General features: G+C 40.1%; 1 protein-coding gene across 14 annotated transcripts in view; it reads right to left on the bottom strand.

The window, feature by feature from the left end:
• The window catches only part of Celf2 (CUGBP Elav-like family member 2), an 856,147-nt gene that overhangs the window by 323,436 nt on the left and 515,745 nt on the right, over window positions 1-16,966 (bottom strand). For 8 of the 14 annotated variants that reach the window (XM_029471488.2, XM_085835206.1, XM_029471493.2 and 5 more), the window contains exon 1: window positions 9,367-9,488. The exons of 5 other annotated variants lie outside the window; for them this stretch is intronic. In XM_029471488.2, coding sequence (XP_029327348.1) covers window positions 9,367-9,473 — 107 coding nt within the window. In that variant the 5' untranslated portion in view covers window positions 9,474-9,488. Of the gene's footprint in view, window positions 1-8,883; window positions 9,317-9,366; window positions 9,489-16,966 lie in introns of those variants that run through there. One more of the 14 variants, XM_029471523.2, reaches the window with a different exon arrangement.

Genomic DNA, 16,966 nt, shown 5'->3' with positions numbered 1-16,966 from the left:
CACTTGAAGGGAAAGTTTCTGAATGACCTCATTTTACATGCGGCTTTCCAAGGCAGGCCTTGCGCTGTGCTGTTTCAGCTCCACTTTCCCTCCTCAGCATCCCATACTGTTGTGTCCAGTGGCCATTGTCTGAGCACTGAATTATCACCAGGGTTAAAAGCAACCCTCCCTCTATAAAACAGGGTGCTAATAACGCATCTCACGTAAAGTGTGCATTCCTTGAAATGGAAGAGTCCTCTTCCTTCCACCCACTCACAGAACCGGAATACATTCCACTGGCTATGAATCTTTCAAGTTTTTCTTCTTGTTGTTGTTGGTTTTTGCAAAATGGATACTTGCATTTGAAACTGAGACCTGACAGCTCATTAATGTTCATAATAAAAGAAGTTTTGTTTTTGTCTGCAGATAACTTTATATGGCTTGAGACAAATTTCTGTATTTTATTAATCCTGTTCTTAGCTTCCCACATAATTGTACCTTTAAAAGCACTGGCCATCAGTGCTTTTAAATTTTAAAAAGATGTGTTTGTGTTGTTCACTGGACTCCAAAATCCCATTTTTAAGAGTATTTTTTTTTTTTACTTTCCTCGCTATTGGCTACTCAACACAAACCAAAGGCCAAAATATCTTTTCCCTATCACACTTTTGGATTCAATTTTTATTAACATAGTTGTTTCAGTTAAAAACAACAAAAAACAAAAAACAAACAAACAAACAAAACCAAATAAAAGCAAGCCCAGTGTGCTCAGAGCCATTTGGAGCAAGAAATGTAGGCCCTGTTATGGGATTTTTTTTTTAAAGGGATATTAACTAGTCTATCTCCTTAGAGAACAGCTTCTACTGGCATTGTGCAGTCATGTGGTGTTGTTAGCCCTCCCCCCCATTTGTTTTTAATAGAGCCAAAATACAGCATGGTGAATTTGTCTTCCTTCTGAAGAGGCTCTTCAACGGAAGCTGTTCTTTGTATACCTACCTTCGAAGTGGAAAATGAGATGCCCCTCCAGGGCTGTCAGGAGCTTCCATTCCAAGGGCAGAGAACGTTGATATTCTGGGTCTTTCAGACCCAGAGGCCAGCCATTGCCTCGTTTCCCTCACTAACCTGGCCTTTCCCTTTTCTCCTTTCTCCATTAGCCCACTCCTGCAAGCCCTTAATTTTTCTTGCTCAGCCTTCTCTTCCTTTCTCTGCCCCACCCACCACTTTTTCTTTCTGTCTTTCAAATGGGAGCCAGACGGAGTCTCACCCTCCTCAACAGCTGTGTGTCTGAGGCGGCGGGGATGGCTACCAAAGTGAAGTGAGGAGTTGGCCGAGGGTTATTTATTTCTACCAGAAATCAAATGTCACTTGCCTTGACCATGGCTGGTTTCTGAAGTAGCAACAGCTGTCTCTATAGGGAGCGGCAGGATTTCTTTCCAGACATTGCCAGAAGGAAGGAGGGGTAGGATGAGAGATTGTGTACCACAAAGCAAGAAGATAGGATGTGAACATTTCAAAGAAGTCTGGGGAAAGGGTAGGAAGAAGAAAAAAGGCTTCCCTGTCTAGCACGGAAGACAGTGGCGGGGATGGGGGCAGCCTTTGGAAGGAATGTTCCACAACCCTTTTGGAAGTTGCTGAGATTTGTCAAATGATACTAGCGCCCTTATTTGGTGCCAGACTGGCGCCAGGAACAAAATGTATACTTATCAGAGTGACGTTTCTAATTCCCTTGCAATCCACCCATCAACAACCTAGCCCATCAAACGCGTCCCCTAATCCACAGGAAGTTATCTGACTCTCTTCCAAGTTGTCAGATTTTTAAAAGGGAGAAATTGCTGCTTGACAAACTACAGCAGCTGAGCAGCAACAGCTGGAGGACCCAGTTGCCTGCATAACATGAGGTCGCTGAGAGAGCAGGAACAGGTGGGCGGGGAATAAAAAGAAATCAACAAATGGATGTGGTAAGCTTTAGGCCTGGGGTTGACTGAGATGGATCTTATCCGGAATCAGAATTTTCAACGAAAAAGACAATCGGCTTCATTTGTCCAAAGCTATTCTCTGTTTTTGTTCGTTTGTTTTTCATGAGCAAATACAACTGGAAGAAGATTGAGGATTAAGAGACTAAAAGGTTGAGTTTCTGTAAAAATAAAGTACTTACTTCCAGTGATAACTGATCACCATCAAAGAGACTGGGCTCTTAAGATCAGGAAACATCTGACTTCGAGTTTACAGGTCAGACCCTTTAGGGCAATGATAATTTTGAACTGAGTAAAAGGATCATGAGATTTAAGAACGAAACCTGTTGGATTCTCAATTTCATTTTGTCAAAGCATTGATTGACTCCAGAACAAGTCATTTAACATTGTGATTAATCAACTAGACTTTCTTCTTACCTATGGTCATTACTTCTTAGTAGAGAAGAATGGCTCACAATTCAAAGCTTGCCATTGATCCTCAGATAAGGCATATAATGTGCCAACCTAATTATTACTATAGCAATTATATAACTGAGCTATTAAAGTCACACGTAGGTTGAAAATATATCAAGGTATTGAGATCAGGAAAAATTCTTCCTATAATAATACCTCATATCTGAAACTACTTTTAATCTATAAGAGAGGTTTTTAAAGATCCCAAATGCCTATTTAAATTTACTTTTGATGCTAATTCCTACTAAGTCTACTAGAGGAAATTTCCTTTCTTCCTCATAGATCTTCATGGGAATTTTGCCATTTTATGGACATTGTCTAACTATCCAGGGTGAGTATAAGGTGTTATAGCTTCTCTTTATCTCTATTGTGGAGTGCAAAGCTGTTACCTAATCCCTAATCTCTCAATGCTCCCTTAAGAGTAACAGCCCACAGCCATGTTTGCCCTGTTTTATAGGAATATGGCAAGGAAGGAGGAAGTGAGACCTTGGGAACTAAGGATGGCGAGTGGGTAAGCTTGGGAGTTTGTTTTCTTGGTTTTAATAACAAAGATAGACATCTTCTTTACCCACTGCTTTAATTCCACCTTGTACATCCTTCAAAGCCAAGTTCAGTGTCTGTCAGTGTGCATTTGACCACTGATCCTTCTCCAGATAGAGTTTTCTTTTCTCCCCAAGAGTTTTGGAGCTATTTGATGGTCAAGAAATGTCTTTTATTAAAGACATTTGATTGTTGTTTGATTGGTTATAACTGTAATATGACATTTTTTAAATTAACATTTTAAATCCATGGAGCTTTGAATGTCTCTACTGTTCTTTCCAACATCATATAGATGTTTCTGTTGTATAGCTGAAAGTCTAAGAGAAGTGAGCATGGCATACTTTCTTCTTAGACTTCTTGAATGCCAAGTGTGGTTGGTCTACTCCTATAGATCCCAGCACATGGAAAGTGGGGGCAGGAGGATGTGGAGTTTGTGGCCAGCATGGGTTGTATGTGGAGATCCTGTCTAACACTAAAACAAAGACCTTATGAACTCTAAGGTAAGCAAGTGAGAACACAGAAGCTGTGATGTTGTGATGTTTCAAATAATTTCCTTCCTTATTCCCTTAATCCTTCCTTTATTATCACCAGTTTTTATTTCTTCTGGATCATAAGTCCTACGCCCTTCCAAAAATTAACACTGAAAAATAAGTGAAGTTAAAAAACAAAACAAACAAACAAACTGTGATCCAGGAAGGATAGAGCAGTTAAAACCGTTAGCTATGACCAGCATCTTGATGAGCCCTTGAATGGGCAGTCCACTGATGAATGGACCAATGACAATAGAAAGAAGCAACTTCCAATCAAAGGCTTCTGTGGGAAAGCTGCTACATAGGTTTTAAGATGGCAAGTACCTGGCTCGGTGGTTAAGATCACGTACTACTCATGCAGAGAACCAGAGCTCAGTTCCCAGCACCCTATTTGTGGGGCTTACAACCATCGGTAACTCCAGCTCCCAGGTATTCAATACAAAATCACACTACATATCCCCATAACTCTCTCACATGAACATGCCTAGATACACCATAGACATAATTAAAAACAATACAAACAATTACTTTTCAAAATGGCAAATCTCACTGAGCATGGTGGCATAGCCCTGGGATCCCACTCTATGGACTGAGTTGGGAGGATCAGGCCTGGGCTACAGAGTGAATTCAAGGCCGTCCTTGGCAACTTAGTGAGATTCTGTCTCAGAGGGTTGTGGTGGAGTGTACAGATTGTTAGATAAGTGTTCAGTGGTTCAAAATGCTAGATTCAATTCACAGTAACAGAAGAGAGAGAGAGAGAGAGAGAGAGAGAGAGAGAGAGAGAGAGAGAGAGAGAGAAGCAAATATTAAATTGTTGTATTTGCCACTACCCAGGGAAGGAATTTAGCTGAGCTCTGAGTTATAGTGCTTTTCACGATGAAAGCTATGACTTTAGGTATGTGACTTTATTATTTCCAGTTTCAGCTTTCCATCTTTAAAACTGGAACAACTATCATGACCACTTTGATATGTATGAGAATTACATTAGACGATATGAATATAAGCACTTAATAGAACGTCAAGTCTAAGCTAAGTCTTAACTGCATGCTTTCTATAATAACATCTCATACCCCAATCTTTGTCAGAAACCAAAAGTGGCAGTTGAGAAGAAAGACAACATTAATCTTCTAGAATTAAAGTTTCAGTGATATGTCTGAAGCCTGAAGCCTAACCCAAAGAGAAGAGATAGGATACTGTCTATGAAGAAAGGATGATATTCTGGGGGCTTGAAATGGTATTCAAAGAACAAGGAATGATAAAAAGGTGTAGGACCTATGGCTCTTATAGGACCAACATGGATGGCTTTCCAGGCAGGTGAAACATGCAGTTAGGTTTATACACAGAGGCCACTCACTTCCCTGATAGAAGCCAGTGTCACCTCTATTCAGAATTCTTACCGATGAGTCTCAAAAGTGCACCAGCACTTTACAGGGTCCTATGTGCTACCGCAACAAACTTCATGGAATGGAATAATTTTACAAGTAAATTCTGATTTTTTTAGTTTTTTTTTTTTTTTTTGTTCCTTGGAGGCATGCCAGTAGTGATGCTTTATAAACTCCAGTGATTCATCCTGACCCTGTGTAGTCAGTGATTAGTGGGCTGGAGTAGTAGAAGCTCAAACTGTCCTCATGATACATGTCACTCTGGTCCATCCTCCCTCTGCGGATGCCATTTCCTGTTGACTTTATTTTGGCATACAAGGAAATGTGCTAGGTGGGTCACAAGAGGAAAACTGTGGGAAAGATGAGCATACCCGTATGTGATAATTGATAATTTGTAATCATGACTTTCTATGATGTGTGAAGGTGTACTGGGGAACAAAGTAGACCTTGTATTTCATCAGAATCCACCAGTGGCAACTCCTAGTTGAGTGGAACCCAACACGTACCATGCGTGCGCGCGCGCACACACACACACACACACACACACACACACACAAACACAAACACACAGAGTTCCCCTTTGTTGTTTGTGCAGTGTATTGCAAAACCACCCTGGTTCTTTGATACTTTATTTCTGTTCTGAGCTGGCTACAACCTAAGGCTTCTCATCCCCCTATCCTCACACAACCTTTTTTTTTTTTCTAACAGCCTCTTCCTAATGTCAGCTGAGCAAAAAGCCACAAAATTATAATTGATTTCATACCACCCCAGCCTCGTCTTCTCTACAGACTAAAAGAAGTCACCACCGTATCTCAGAAAACTAGCAAGTCCAGTAATTAACGAGGCAAGCTGTAGTTTCAGGAGATGAGAAAGAACCATCTCTGCCTGGCCAGAGGCCCTCGGGAATTATCAAAATAAAGAATGTCGGTGAAGGCCGGAAGACATGAGTCAAGAGGACACGGCTGTCACTAACAGGACTTGAACTTGGTACAGTGTTAAGAAGGATAGAGAAATGGCACAGGGCAGAGGGGCTGCTAGGCAAACCCATTCTGTTCACACTATCACTCAAACATCTACATAACAATAAGGCTGGCCCTCCTAATTTCACCACTAGCATAATGAAAGAAAATCCAGTTGTGTTTTTCTTTAGGAGAGCTGGTGCTATCATCCTCAGCTCCCTTCTCTAATTCTCTTTCCTCCTATCAACCTGGGGGCTTCCAGGGCTGTGAGCAATGAACTTTCCATCAACCACATTTTCACCTAATTAACCCCCCTGATTACAATAATTAGTATTGATTCACTCTTTGAATGACTTCCCAGGTACTCAAGCACAATTCACAGTTGCTATAAAGTTCTAGATATGAATATTAGTCAAACACTCTTTGTCATCTTTCCAGCCCCCCAAGGACATCTTGCAATTTTATCTAGTCACATTAAAAAAAAAAAAAAAAAAGAGCCAATAAAGAAATGTTTGTCAGGTTCCATCCTTGCAAAGAAAAGAATTTTTAATACGTGGGAGGTTATAGATCTTGGTCTGTGGTCTGCTGAACACATTTATGTAAATATTCCCGAGGCCCCTGCTTTATAAAGGGGCTTGAGATGCAGTTGTTATTCTCTAATGAAAGAGACCATTTTGCCAGTTTGAATATTTGCCTATGGATTGTCTTCAGGTCTCAGGTTAGAATTAAATCTTGTTTCTACACTTGTGTAGGTCAGCGTCCAGGAGAACCATTGCATTACCGAGTTTATAGTATGCTGCACACTACATTATCCTGTTACTTTTGTAAAAATAAAAGCAGGCACGTTTGCCAACTCCCAGCATTATACTTTTTCTATGAGCATAGAGAAAAAAACACACTGTTCTGTATACTGGATGCTGGAATTGTATGGTGGGTGGGAGAGGGGTATGGGACCCCCAAATCTGGAAACTGGTGATGCATGAGAACACCAGAGAAGAGTGGACAAGTGAAATCCCCCTGTGTCCAGCCTAACTAATGATGAGCAATCAGAAATTTAAGTGAATGTATCACAGTTAAATAATTACCAATTTAAGAAAAAAATCCAACACGGTGGTCTCCGAGTGACTTCTTTATTTAAATGAGTTCCTGACAAGCATCTAGCAAGCATGGAAGACTCCTTTTTTCTTAGACCACACACACACACACACACACACACACACACACACACACACACACACTGATTTGCAACCTGTGTTTTAGAATGAATTTTTTTTCCGTGAAAGCAGAACTGGGGTGTGTTGGTAACAGTTGGTTAGCCTCGGATATGAAGCCTTACCCATTACCTTTTATGAGCTCATCCTGAAAGCAATTATTGGCATACCCAAAGCAAGGAGCAGTTCAGATCCCATTGGAACCGAGAGAACATAACAAGCATGCCTTTAAAACCCACTCTATTCACAATGGATAACTTGAAGAATATTATTACACCACACACATATGCTTTGGGTGTACCTAAGCTCTGGAAATATTACCGGTAGGAAATCTCAACTTGCAAAGGCAATTCTGGTTAGCCGATAACATTTAGGTAAATAATTATACAATAAGTATTTAATAATATTTCAACTTAAATTGAAAAAAATTAAAATTTGTCTCTGAATCTAAGGAATAATTAGTACTTCATACTTGTGTTTTTATAAATAATACATGTATGTCCTTCCTTATTGATGAGGGACATCCCCAATTTGTACCAAACTCTATCAGGAAATATTTGAAACCAATTTTATCTTTTATTTTATTCATTGAAACAACTCCCCTTTTGTTTCTCATATTGGGATCTCGGTTTTAGTCTATGAACTTACTAATACATATCTCATAATATTGATCTGGCACAAGCGGTTCATTAAGCAAAAACACTAAAACATTATAAATATATATTCTTTATAGACATCAACCTTAAAAAGAGGATTTTCATGTAAATCTATTACTTATTATTTTAATTTCAGTTCTTTTACATCTAGTGTGGAATAAAAATGGTTTCAGCATTTGAGAAGTTTGAACCAGATTTTTCCATATTCTCTCCTACAGTATTTTCACCTTAGAAACCAATGTTTACCTTATAAAATGAAGGGCATCTGAATACACGTGAAATACTTGCCTTGCATAGAAATGCAGTTTGTAAGAATATAAACATCAAATCAAAGATCAATATATTCCATCGAAACCTTTCACTTAACAAAGTAACAGAACAATAGTTGGTGACCAAAATTGGAAAGGCAAAAAGTTCTTATTCTTGGATTTCTAAACTGCTTATCTGTGGATGCCAAAGGGGAGGCTAAAAACTAGGAACACTGATTACTTGAGCATTAAGTATGTCCTTCATAACTTCCCTTTTATGCTACATTCCCTGGGTCCAAAAAAAGGGAGCATTTAAAACCCTCAGCGGTAAATACAGTAGAAGCAGGTCTGATCAACAAGGCATTTGCCACAATGATAATAGTATTACAAGCATCCTCAATCAATAAGTTTTCTTTCTGTAGTTAACAGAGAGGCAAGCCATAAATCTCTAACTTAATCCAGCCAACATAACTGCAAAATGCAAAAAGCTCCGAGAACATCAGATAATAAAATTTTAAAAGCATAAAACCACAAATAAGCAGCCCCAAAGCTTCCCTCTGATAGTCCACACAACCAGATTATAGGAGATAAAAGGGGGTGCTGGAAAAAACAAACAAACAGAAAACCAGCCCCAGACATGCATTAAGCTAGTTTGACAGCTCCATTGTTCCACCGGTCCCATTGTCAGACCCAAAGATGTATTCAGTGCTACAATGTCTGCTAGCAAATAAACAAAAGACTGCATTTTTAAAAGCAGGATGCCAATTCTATCATAATTCTCTCTCTGCTTCCCAAAAGGTCAGCGGTGCCTCCTTCTCGGTCTATGATAGAACCCCATCACCCATGCAGGAAGCAGGTATCTGCTTTCCCGCACAAGAGGACCCAGGACGCCATGCATGAACAGAGGTCTCCAAACAGGTACACATTTTGGCAAGCAGGATAAAGTGATCCAAACCTGATAACACGAGAGGACTATTTAGGTGTCTAAGTCCAGATTAGAGTGGTATTTGGAACGCAAGTCTAATATGGAGTCTCCTCAGCTCCTTTTTCGGTGATTATTCCATGCAGAGTGCATAATAATGAAACAGGCTTAGACATTGCAAAGGAAAAGACGAACCACCAGCCAGATTCGGAACCCTTAAAACATCCACTGGCTGCTCATAGGTAGCGGGGAGCAAATACATGGTCTGCTTTCAAAAGACAACTAGTACACACACAACTCCCTCACAGCAGTCCTTCTCCTTTCTCTCCCTGGCTCGCTCGCTCTCCCTCCCAATCTCTTGGTCTCAATTTCATTTCCCTCTCTGTTTAGATTCTTTTTTCTCTCTCTTTCTCTTCTAAGATAAGGAAGCTGCTTGATTCAGGGCAAGATTGGCGTCTCCACCAGCTCTCAGAACTAGAAAAGCCTATGTTAAAAACAAAGGACCCAACAACATACCTTAAAAGCAGCTCCTCATTTCTCATAGTAACAGCGGATTTGGGACAGCGCATGCTTTCTACACTGATAGTCTCAACAAAAGCCAGTTCAGAAGTGCGCTCAAACATCAATGCCACAGTCGCTATTCACTAATGCGCCCCCTCTCCTTTCTCTCTCTCTCTCTCTCTCTCTCTCTCTCTCTCTCTCTCTCTCTCTCTCTCTCTCCCTCTCTCCCTCTCTCTCCCTTTCTCCTCTCAAATGCTGAATAGTACAGAAAAGGGCTCCTGCAGACTGACTGGGAAGAAATAATCCTCTCCGACAAGTTATGTTATCTAGGCATGTTTTTGCACTGGTGTGCTGTGTCTTCTAGAGAGAGCTTGTTTGCATGCACTCAAGCCTGGCATTGGATCTCCTAATTACCATCTTAAAAACTGGGAAGATTTTAAGCAACTCAGTGACATGTGATTTCATATATAGATGTGTGTGTGTGTGTGTGTGTGTGTGTGTGTGTGTGTGTGTGTGTGTATGTAAAAGCAAAACCAATCTCACAGCACGGTTCACTATCAACTATCAGCAAAGCATCCCAGAGGACTGAGATTTGAACAGGTCAGTGTGCTCAAAAGGATTTTTGCCTCTCTTTTCTGGGACACTGCATTCACAGTTGGATTCATCTGTTCCTCTCCTCTTGTCCTTAGAAAGAGTGACAAGGTCAAGACCCTCAGCCTCACCCTGGACCATAGATGCAGAGAACAGAGGCTAAGAAACTGGGAAGTGTTTTAACTCTGTGTATGCCAGAGCTCTGTGTATAAATTAAGAGCTTCATTCACCAGAATCCAGGCATCAAAGCCAGCAGGCAACACAAAGATTGTTTGGTCGCACTGAATACATAATTGACAGATACAGCAGCTTCATTCCTGAAAGGCTAATGAGTGGCTTTTTTCCCCCAAAACAAGAAAATTTGCTACTGTGCTTCACTATATTCTTGAGCCTTTGAACATAAAGTGGACCAGAGAGATACACATTCCCCTTTCTGTTTCTTTGAGTAGGAATCATTCCATAAATAACTAGGAAGTCAAACAGTCAGTTAAGCACACACACACACACACACACACACACACACACACACACACACACACAGAGAGAGAGAGAGAGAGAACACTATGGACTGCACACATAGTCATCCAAAAGGGCAAGTTCAGACATCACTCCAGGGGATGCACACTGACCTTGGAAGTGGGGAAAACCCTCAGTTTCTGTGGAATAACCTAGAACATTTCAAAACAGACCTGGGTCAACAAAGACTGGTGTGAATCCTGAATGCTCACCCCATCCTATATCGGCACAAAGTGTATCTTTCCTAGTAAAATTCTGGACTTGAAATATAACCGGGAATAAGAGTGAAGAAAATGATGGTGGGTTCCCCTCCCCCCATATTTGAGGACCTTAAGTAATATACCCAGTATCTTGTAAGATCTCTGACTTTTGAACTTGGTCTTATCCACAGTAGGGACGTGGAGATCTGCGGAGAGTGTAGAGGTAAGAGTCCTGAGTCTCTGCTACACAATAATCCTGACTGGCGCATCCTAGACTATGGAAACAAAGAAAGGATAGACAACTGCCATTCCCATTTCTACACATCACTAAGACATGGCGAACCTCTTGACAAAGATCAAGTCCCGAAACAAGAGCCTCATCTTAAGGACAACTCCATCATCCCATGTCTTTGCTTCATTGCACTATATAAAAATCACCAAGTGAACATATGAAAAGGAATGACCTTGCCAGGGAATTGCTATTGTGTGAAATGCAACATGCTCCTTTGAAGTGGGGAAAGTTCATGTAAATGAACTTGGAACTGGAGAGACCTTGAGGAAATAGACTGTGACCTTCTTCCCCTTGTGGCTTGTGGGAGTGTCAGAGCAGAAGGCTCTTGACCTTCCTGTAGCTCTCTTTGCCCTGTAGTTAAATGGAGCCACCAACTGCTAATTTATTTTAAAGCACGTGAAGAGCCTGTGAAACTGGGTGTGTTTGGTCAGTGCAAATATTAATAAAAAGTAGAATGGTCCCATGGACATCTGCCGTGAGTTTGTCTGACCGGAAAGTAGAACTGTGAGGCCCAGGCTGCTGCCCTGGTATCCATGCAGCTCTCCTGACATTTCAATGAATTATGGATCCATAGTAGTAGTGGCCAGAATTGAACCAAACCACTAAATCATTTATATCTATCCACTTACTTTTTAGTCTTGAGGCCTAAATAATAAGGACACTACTGATGTAAGGGCTTATTACTTATCCCAATTCTACTACGATGACCGAGGACCTTATGCCCTCCAGCTGCCTGGGCTGAATGTGGGATTATAGAATGAGTGAATAGAACATGTTTGCTACTTGTAATATTTGCATATAGGAAGCTTAGGACTTCAAATGTACACTGAATTAACCTCTGTTCTTCCTTACACATCCAATAGACTATCTTTCTCTCTGTTTGAGTCCTCTCATTGAATATTGATCCAATGAATATTTGTTAAGAAACGAATTCCCTTCTAACCATTGAAACGAGGCGGGGAAAGGGATTGTATTATTTCCAAGATATGCAGTTTCCTTCACAAATATGAGAAAATGCTCCCACTTTAGGCATGAGTTGGCACAGATGACAAATCATAAATGTTCCTTTCACACTATTGTGCTCTAAATTTCAAAGTCTCTTTGTATTTATCCATCCCACAACATTGACAGAGGTCGCATAATGTCACACTCTCACCTAAAAAGTTCAAGTGACTTGCCTACAGAGCTGCAGTAATGACCAAGCTTGGGAACTCTGTCTACTGCATCCTTGACATGGAGTACGGTCGCTAGACACACGAGGCAGGGCATGGCCTTTAAGGAGCAGTCAGTGTGATGTATCTGATACTCTCTTCATGTGAGAGTAGCAGCTAGAGAGGAAGGATGCCGAGTTAGTGAAAACTTGATTAAAAGGTTCCTCCTCTGATACCAGTTTTACATCAATTCATTTCAAACTTTATTACAATTGAAGATTAAAGCCACACAGACCAAGTACTCTTGAGGGCAAATTATTATTTGGGTCATCAACAATAGTTAATTTTAATAGTCTTGATTATTAAATTAGGTTTGTAGGGGAATTTTGTTTGAAAGAATTATAGCAGCAATTAGCAGGGAGCAACAACAAAAATATAAATTGTCTCAGTACCCTCTATATTCAAAGAGACATTTTTCACTTCATAAATTAAACCTTTAACTAAAAATGCAAATTTGGCATAGGACAAAGTAGGAACGTGTTGTGATGTGGGATTATTGGTGAGAGTGAGAATCAGCCAGATTCTTGATCTTTCTTGATTTGAACTTCCTAAAAGTTTTTTTGAAAGGTAAATTATATGTGAGTTTATTTCTGTCACAATTTCCAGACTCAGAAGCTAAATTTTCACATGCCGTATTAATGACTCCAACTGTTTTCCACCTTCTGTGCCTTGTCTTTGCATTTTGACATTTACATTGCAGAAGTAATAAAAAGGCACCATTTCAAGAGGAATGCATAATATAAAGGGTGCTGAGGATGGAGGGTCTCTGCAGAATTAAGTCCTACCTCCCGGTGCACATCCTCAAAGGACAGTGTTGAACTGCAAGAGCACCAAGAATAGTAAATTTATTTGGTTGTCAGTTTCAAGTGTTATCAATTGGTGATGCCTGGTATACACCTGAAGGAATCTAAGCCTGTGTACTACAGATATCCTTGTACATATGACTCCATTGTGGTACTTCTCACAATAGTCAAGACAAGAACTAGGCTAGATGTCTATCAACAGATGGATACATAAAGAAAGTGTAGTATACGCACATAACAGTTTTATTTAGGTGTAAAAGAACACAAAATGATGCTATTTGCAAGAAAATGGATGAAACTAGAGATCACCCTGTTAAGTGAAATAAGCCACACCTAGACAAATAATCTATGTTTTCTCTCATCTGCTGAAGCTGGATTCAAAATATATGCAAGTGTATGTAACACACACACACACGTGTGAGAGTAGAAAAGGAAGAACGTGAGGGAAAAGTGAAGGGAGCATTCTATACCTATGTATTTGGGAGCAACTATGATGGTATATGTGGATGGATATGTCATAAATAAATCCTTTATGTTATATGCTTATTAAACAATTACTCTAACACAAGGATTGTTAACCTTGGGAGTTGGCTTTGTTGGTAAAGTGCCTTCTATTCAAGCATCAAATCCTTAGTATGCACATACAAGTCAGGCCTACTGGTGCAATGCCTGTAACACCAGCACCGGGAGTGTGCGGCAGCAGAGACACACAGATCCCTGTAGCTCACTGGCTAGCCACTAACCACCCGCAGAGCTCATCATCAGTAATTACTTTTTGAGACAGCTCAAAAAATAATGTAAAGAGGACGCAAGGTAGACACTTGATGTAGACCTATGAACACGCATGTGTGAACACTGAGAGGTAGATATGGGAGAATCCTGACAGCTTGCTGGTCAGCCAACTGAGAGGAAACAGCAAGCTTCAGGTTCATGAGAGATTATTTCTCAAGAGAATATGGTGGAAGATGTCTAAGGAAACCATCTGAAATTCTCTTCTGGCTTTCAATTTGATCACATGGATCCATACACATGTACACTACACACATATACACAATACATACATACTATATACACACACTATATGAATATATTAACACATTATATATAGTATACACATATTATGTATAGTATACACAGAATATATATACATATATATGTGTGTATGTGTGTGTATATATATGTACATATATATACACACGATATAAATATTCTGTATACACACACTCTAAAGCAACATATCATATTGTTACCACAGATGGAAATAATTTGCATAGTAAATATACAGTAAATGACTAGATCCTAAAAGAAATAGACTTCCAAACACCAAGTGCAGTACATACAGTAGGTTCTCAATAATATTGGTAAAACACGTGTAAATTTTTGTAGTGTGCAAACAGATGCAGCTTCTTTCATTTCTGCTGATATTGAGCAAAAGACACAAGGTCTTTTTGACATAAGCTTTTCAACCACAGAGGCAAAATTTTGGTTGGTGTCATGGGGGCCGAGCAGAGAAATGAGTTCAGAGGTGAGCCCTGGGTAGAACTAACAGAGTGTGCTACAAGCCTGGCCATTCAGATTACACTTCTCTCCACTGGCTTGTGCAGAAGTGGGGTGGGTGTGTTACACGTTCAAAACCATAGGACACAGGTAGAAGCAGTCACTCTCCAAAGCGCAAGGATGACAACTGATCCAAAGTAAAATCCAAAGTCGTTTGGTAAAGCAAGTGTTTGGTGGTATTCTAGGGACCGTGTGTAAGAATTCCATTTACGTGAGCACTCACTAATTACCTCCAAGCCTCACTTTAGAAGCAGGTGGCTGTCAACCCAGTAAAAAGAAGTGGCTTAAATTCCAAATGTCTATTTCTTACACAAGCCATTCATTTCACAGTGAAGATGCTTATTGTTTTGAATGGGGCAGGTGGATGAATAATTAGCAAAAATAATTGTAATGCCTCTTAAGATGAAAGTGTTATATTTATCAATAAGTACATGTACATAATAAACCATGAAGTACTTGGGACTTCTAGAAGTCTCTTGGAAAGAAGTACTAGGTAAATCTAAGAGGAGGCATTATAAATGCTAATAATGATGCCTTGCGGTAAATGAATGCAGACATCAAACCTGTGTCCACTGAGGACAGGATGAAGATTTCGCATTGAAATCAACAACAATAAGTACCCTAGTTGATAAAATAACTGGTTGTGACCTCTTGATACTTAGCAGACAACACTTTCACAATTGAACAGCCATTTTGGGCTAAAGGATTTGCCAGGGGTTAGCCTCAGGCAGATCCCAGGGAAAATATATTTGAGCTAGGTGTGGTTGCATTTGCATGGATAATGTGTCAAGTAGATTCTTGCTATTTGCATCCCACCAATTTATTTATGTGTGTGCACAGTACTCATATATGCACACTCAGTGTACTTACGGAAGCCAGAGGACAATGTTGGTTCTCCCCTTCTGCTATGTAGGTCCTAGAGATCAAATTCAGGTCACCAGGCTCAGCTACTATTCCCTTATCCACTAACCCATCTTGCCTGGACTATGTTTGCTATTTCTAAGAAAGAGACATATGTATAAACCACTGCACTTCTGCTTGTTCTAACAGCCAGTTTCAGAGGCACTACATAAAACAATCACTATCCATGCACCAAAAAGGGCAGACAGATTTCACTGCACGTGGGGAAGCCCTCCCTCTTAGCAAATTCTATTCCATTCTAGCAAATTCCGAGAAGCAGACTGCCCAGCATGAAGAAAGAGCATCATTGACCAGAACTTCCTTTCAGAAGACAGAGACCAAGATGGCAATTCATGTGAGAGAAAAAAAAAATGAAAAGGAAACCAGGATGGTCTGGGGAGTTGAGGGGAGAGTTGTTTTTTCAGTCTGTGGCACCTTCTGAAATTAAGTTATTTACTATTTGTTCCTTCTATCTGAACTTAAGTTGCTTAGAATCAGGAAGACACTCATTTGATTACCACTATAGTATATGGTGGAGCGTATTGGATAAACACTATAAATTCATGTTCAGTAGCCATGGTTTTCTGCACAGCATCCTTCTGATACATTGTCTACTCTCACTGGCTGGCTGTTATTTTATATTTCTAAAAGTCTTATCAAACCCTATAGAAAGTAGCCACTGAGTCATGAGGCAAAAACCTGATGATTGGAGGATGGGAGATCCTGGTCCTAACTTCAAAGGACTTTCATGTACTTAGAGCTCAAATGGTAAGCTTGTCTTTTTCATATTTGCTTGAACTGCAATTTTTATTACTTTTAATTTATTTTGTCTATGCATGAACCTGTGCTTATAGGTCTGAGCATGTGGAGATCGGAGGAAACCTGTGAGAGTTAGTTTCCTTTTTCCACTATGTGGGGCTCAGAGAGCTGACTCAGCTCTGTAGGTATCTTTACCTCTTGAGCCATTTTTTCCAACCCAAAGCACTGTAACTTTAAAACAACTATAAAGAGGTCAAACTGTGCACTTCTTTCATGCTTTCTATAACTGTGAGTGTTTGGGACTTGATACAGTGCAGGCTTGCCGGATTAAATGAGACTTTCAGGATCAAGAGCATGGGTGTGGGTAGTCTGGGTAGGATCTTGTCAAAAAGCCAGAATCCTATAGACAAGGAAGAAGAATTGGAAGTTAAACTGGTTTATTTTTTGCCCTCTTTCTCAGTTCCAAGTGTGGGCCTGTTGTATGCAACCAGCTCTCTAGTTGTGACCCAGCACCAAGTGTTGGCTTCAGTTCCTTTTTCTCAGTGCATCTTGTATGCCAGCTCCTTCTCACACCCCCAAGTTCTACAGCAGTTTGCACTCTTACCTGTTCTTCCTGCTTTTGTCAATAGGACACTCTGTTATATTTCACATACATTTCCTGAAATCAGTTCCTCGTGACTTGCAGTTTAAAATGCTTTATGCTTGATGCTGCTTCACATCATCGTGACAGACATGTAATGTTTTGAGTTCTTTTATTATCATTATACATATTAGTATAATTAGGGT

Source organism: Mus caroli, unplaced genomic scaffold (assembly GCF_978045245.1).
Source record: "Mus caroli unplaced genomic scaffold, Mus_caroli_1 scaffold_2, whole genome shotgun sequence".
Taxonomy (NCBI): Eukaryota; Metazoa; Chordata; class Mammalia; order Rodentia; family Muridae; genus Mus; species Mus caroli.
Note: the sequence above shows the minus strand (reverse complement) of the source record. Positions and strands in the feature narration are given on the sequence as shown.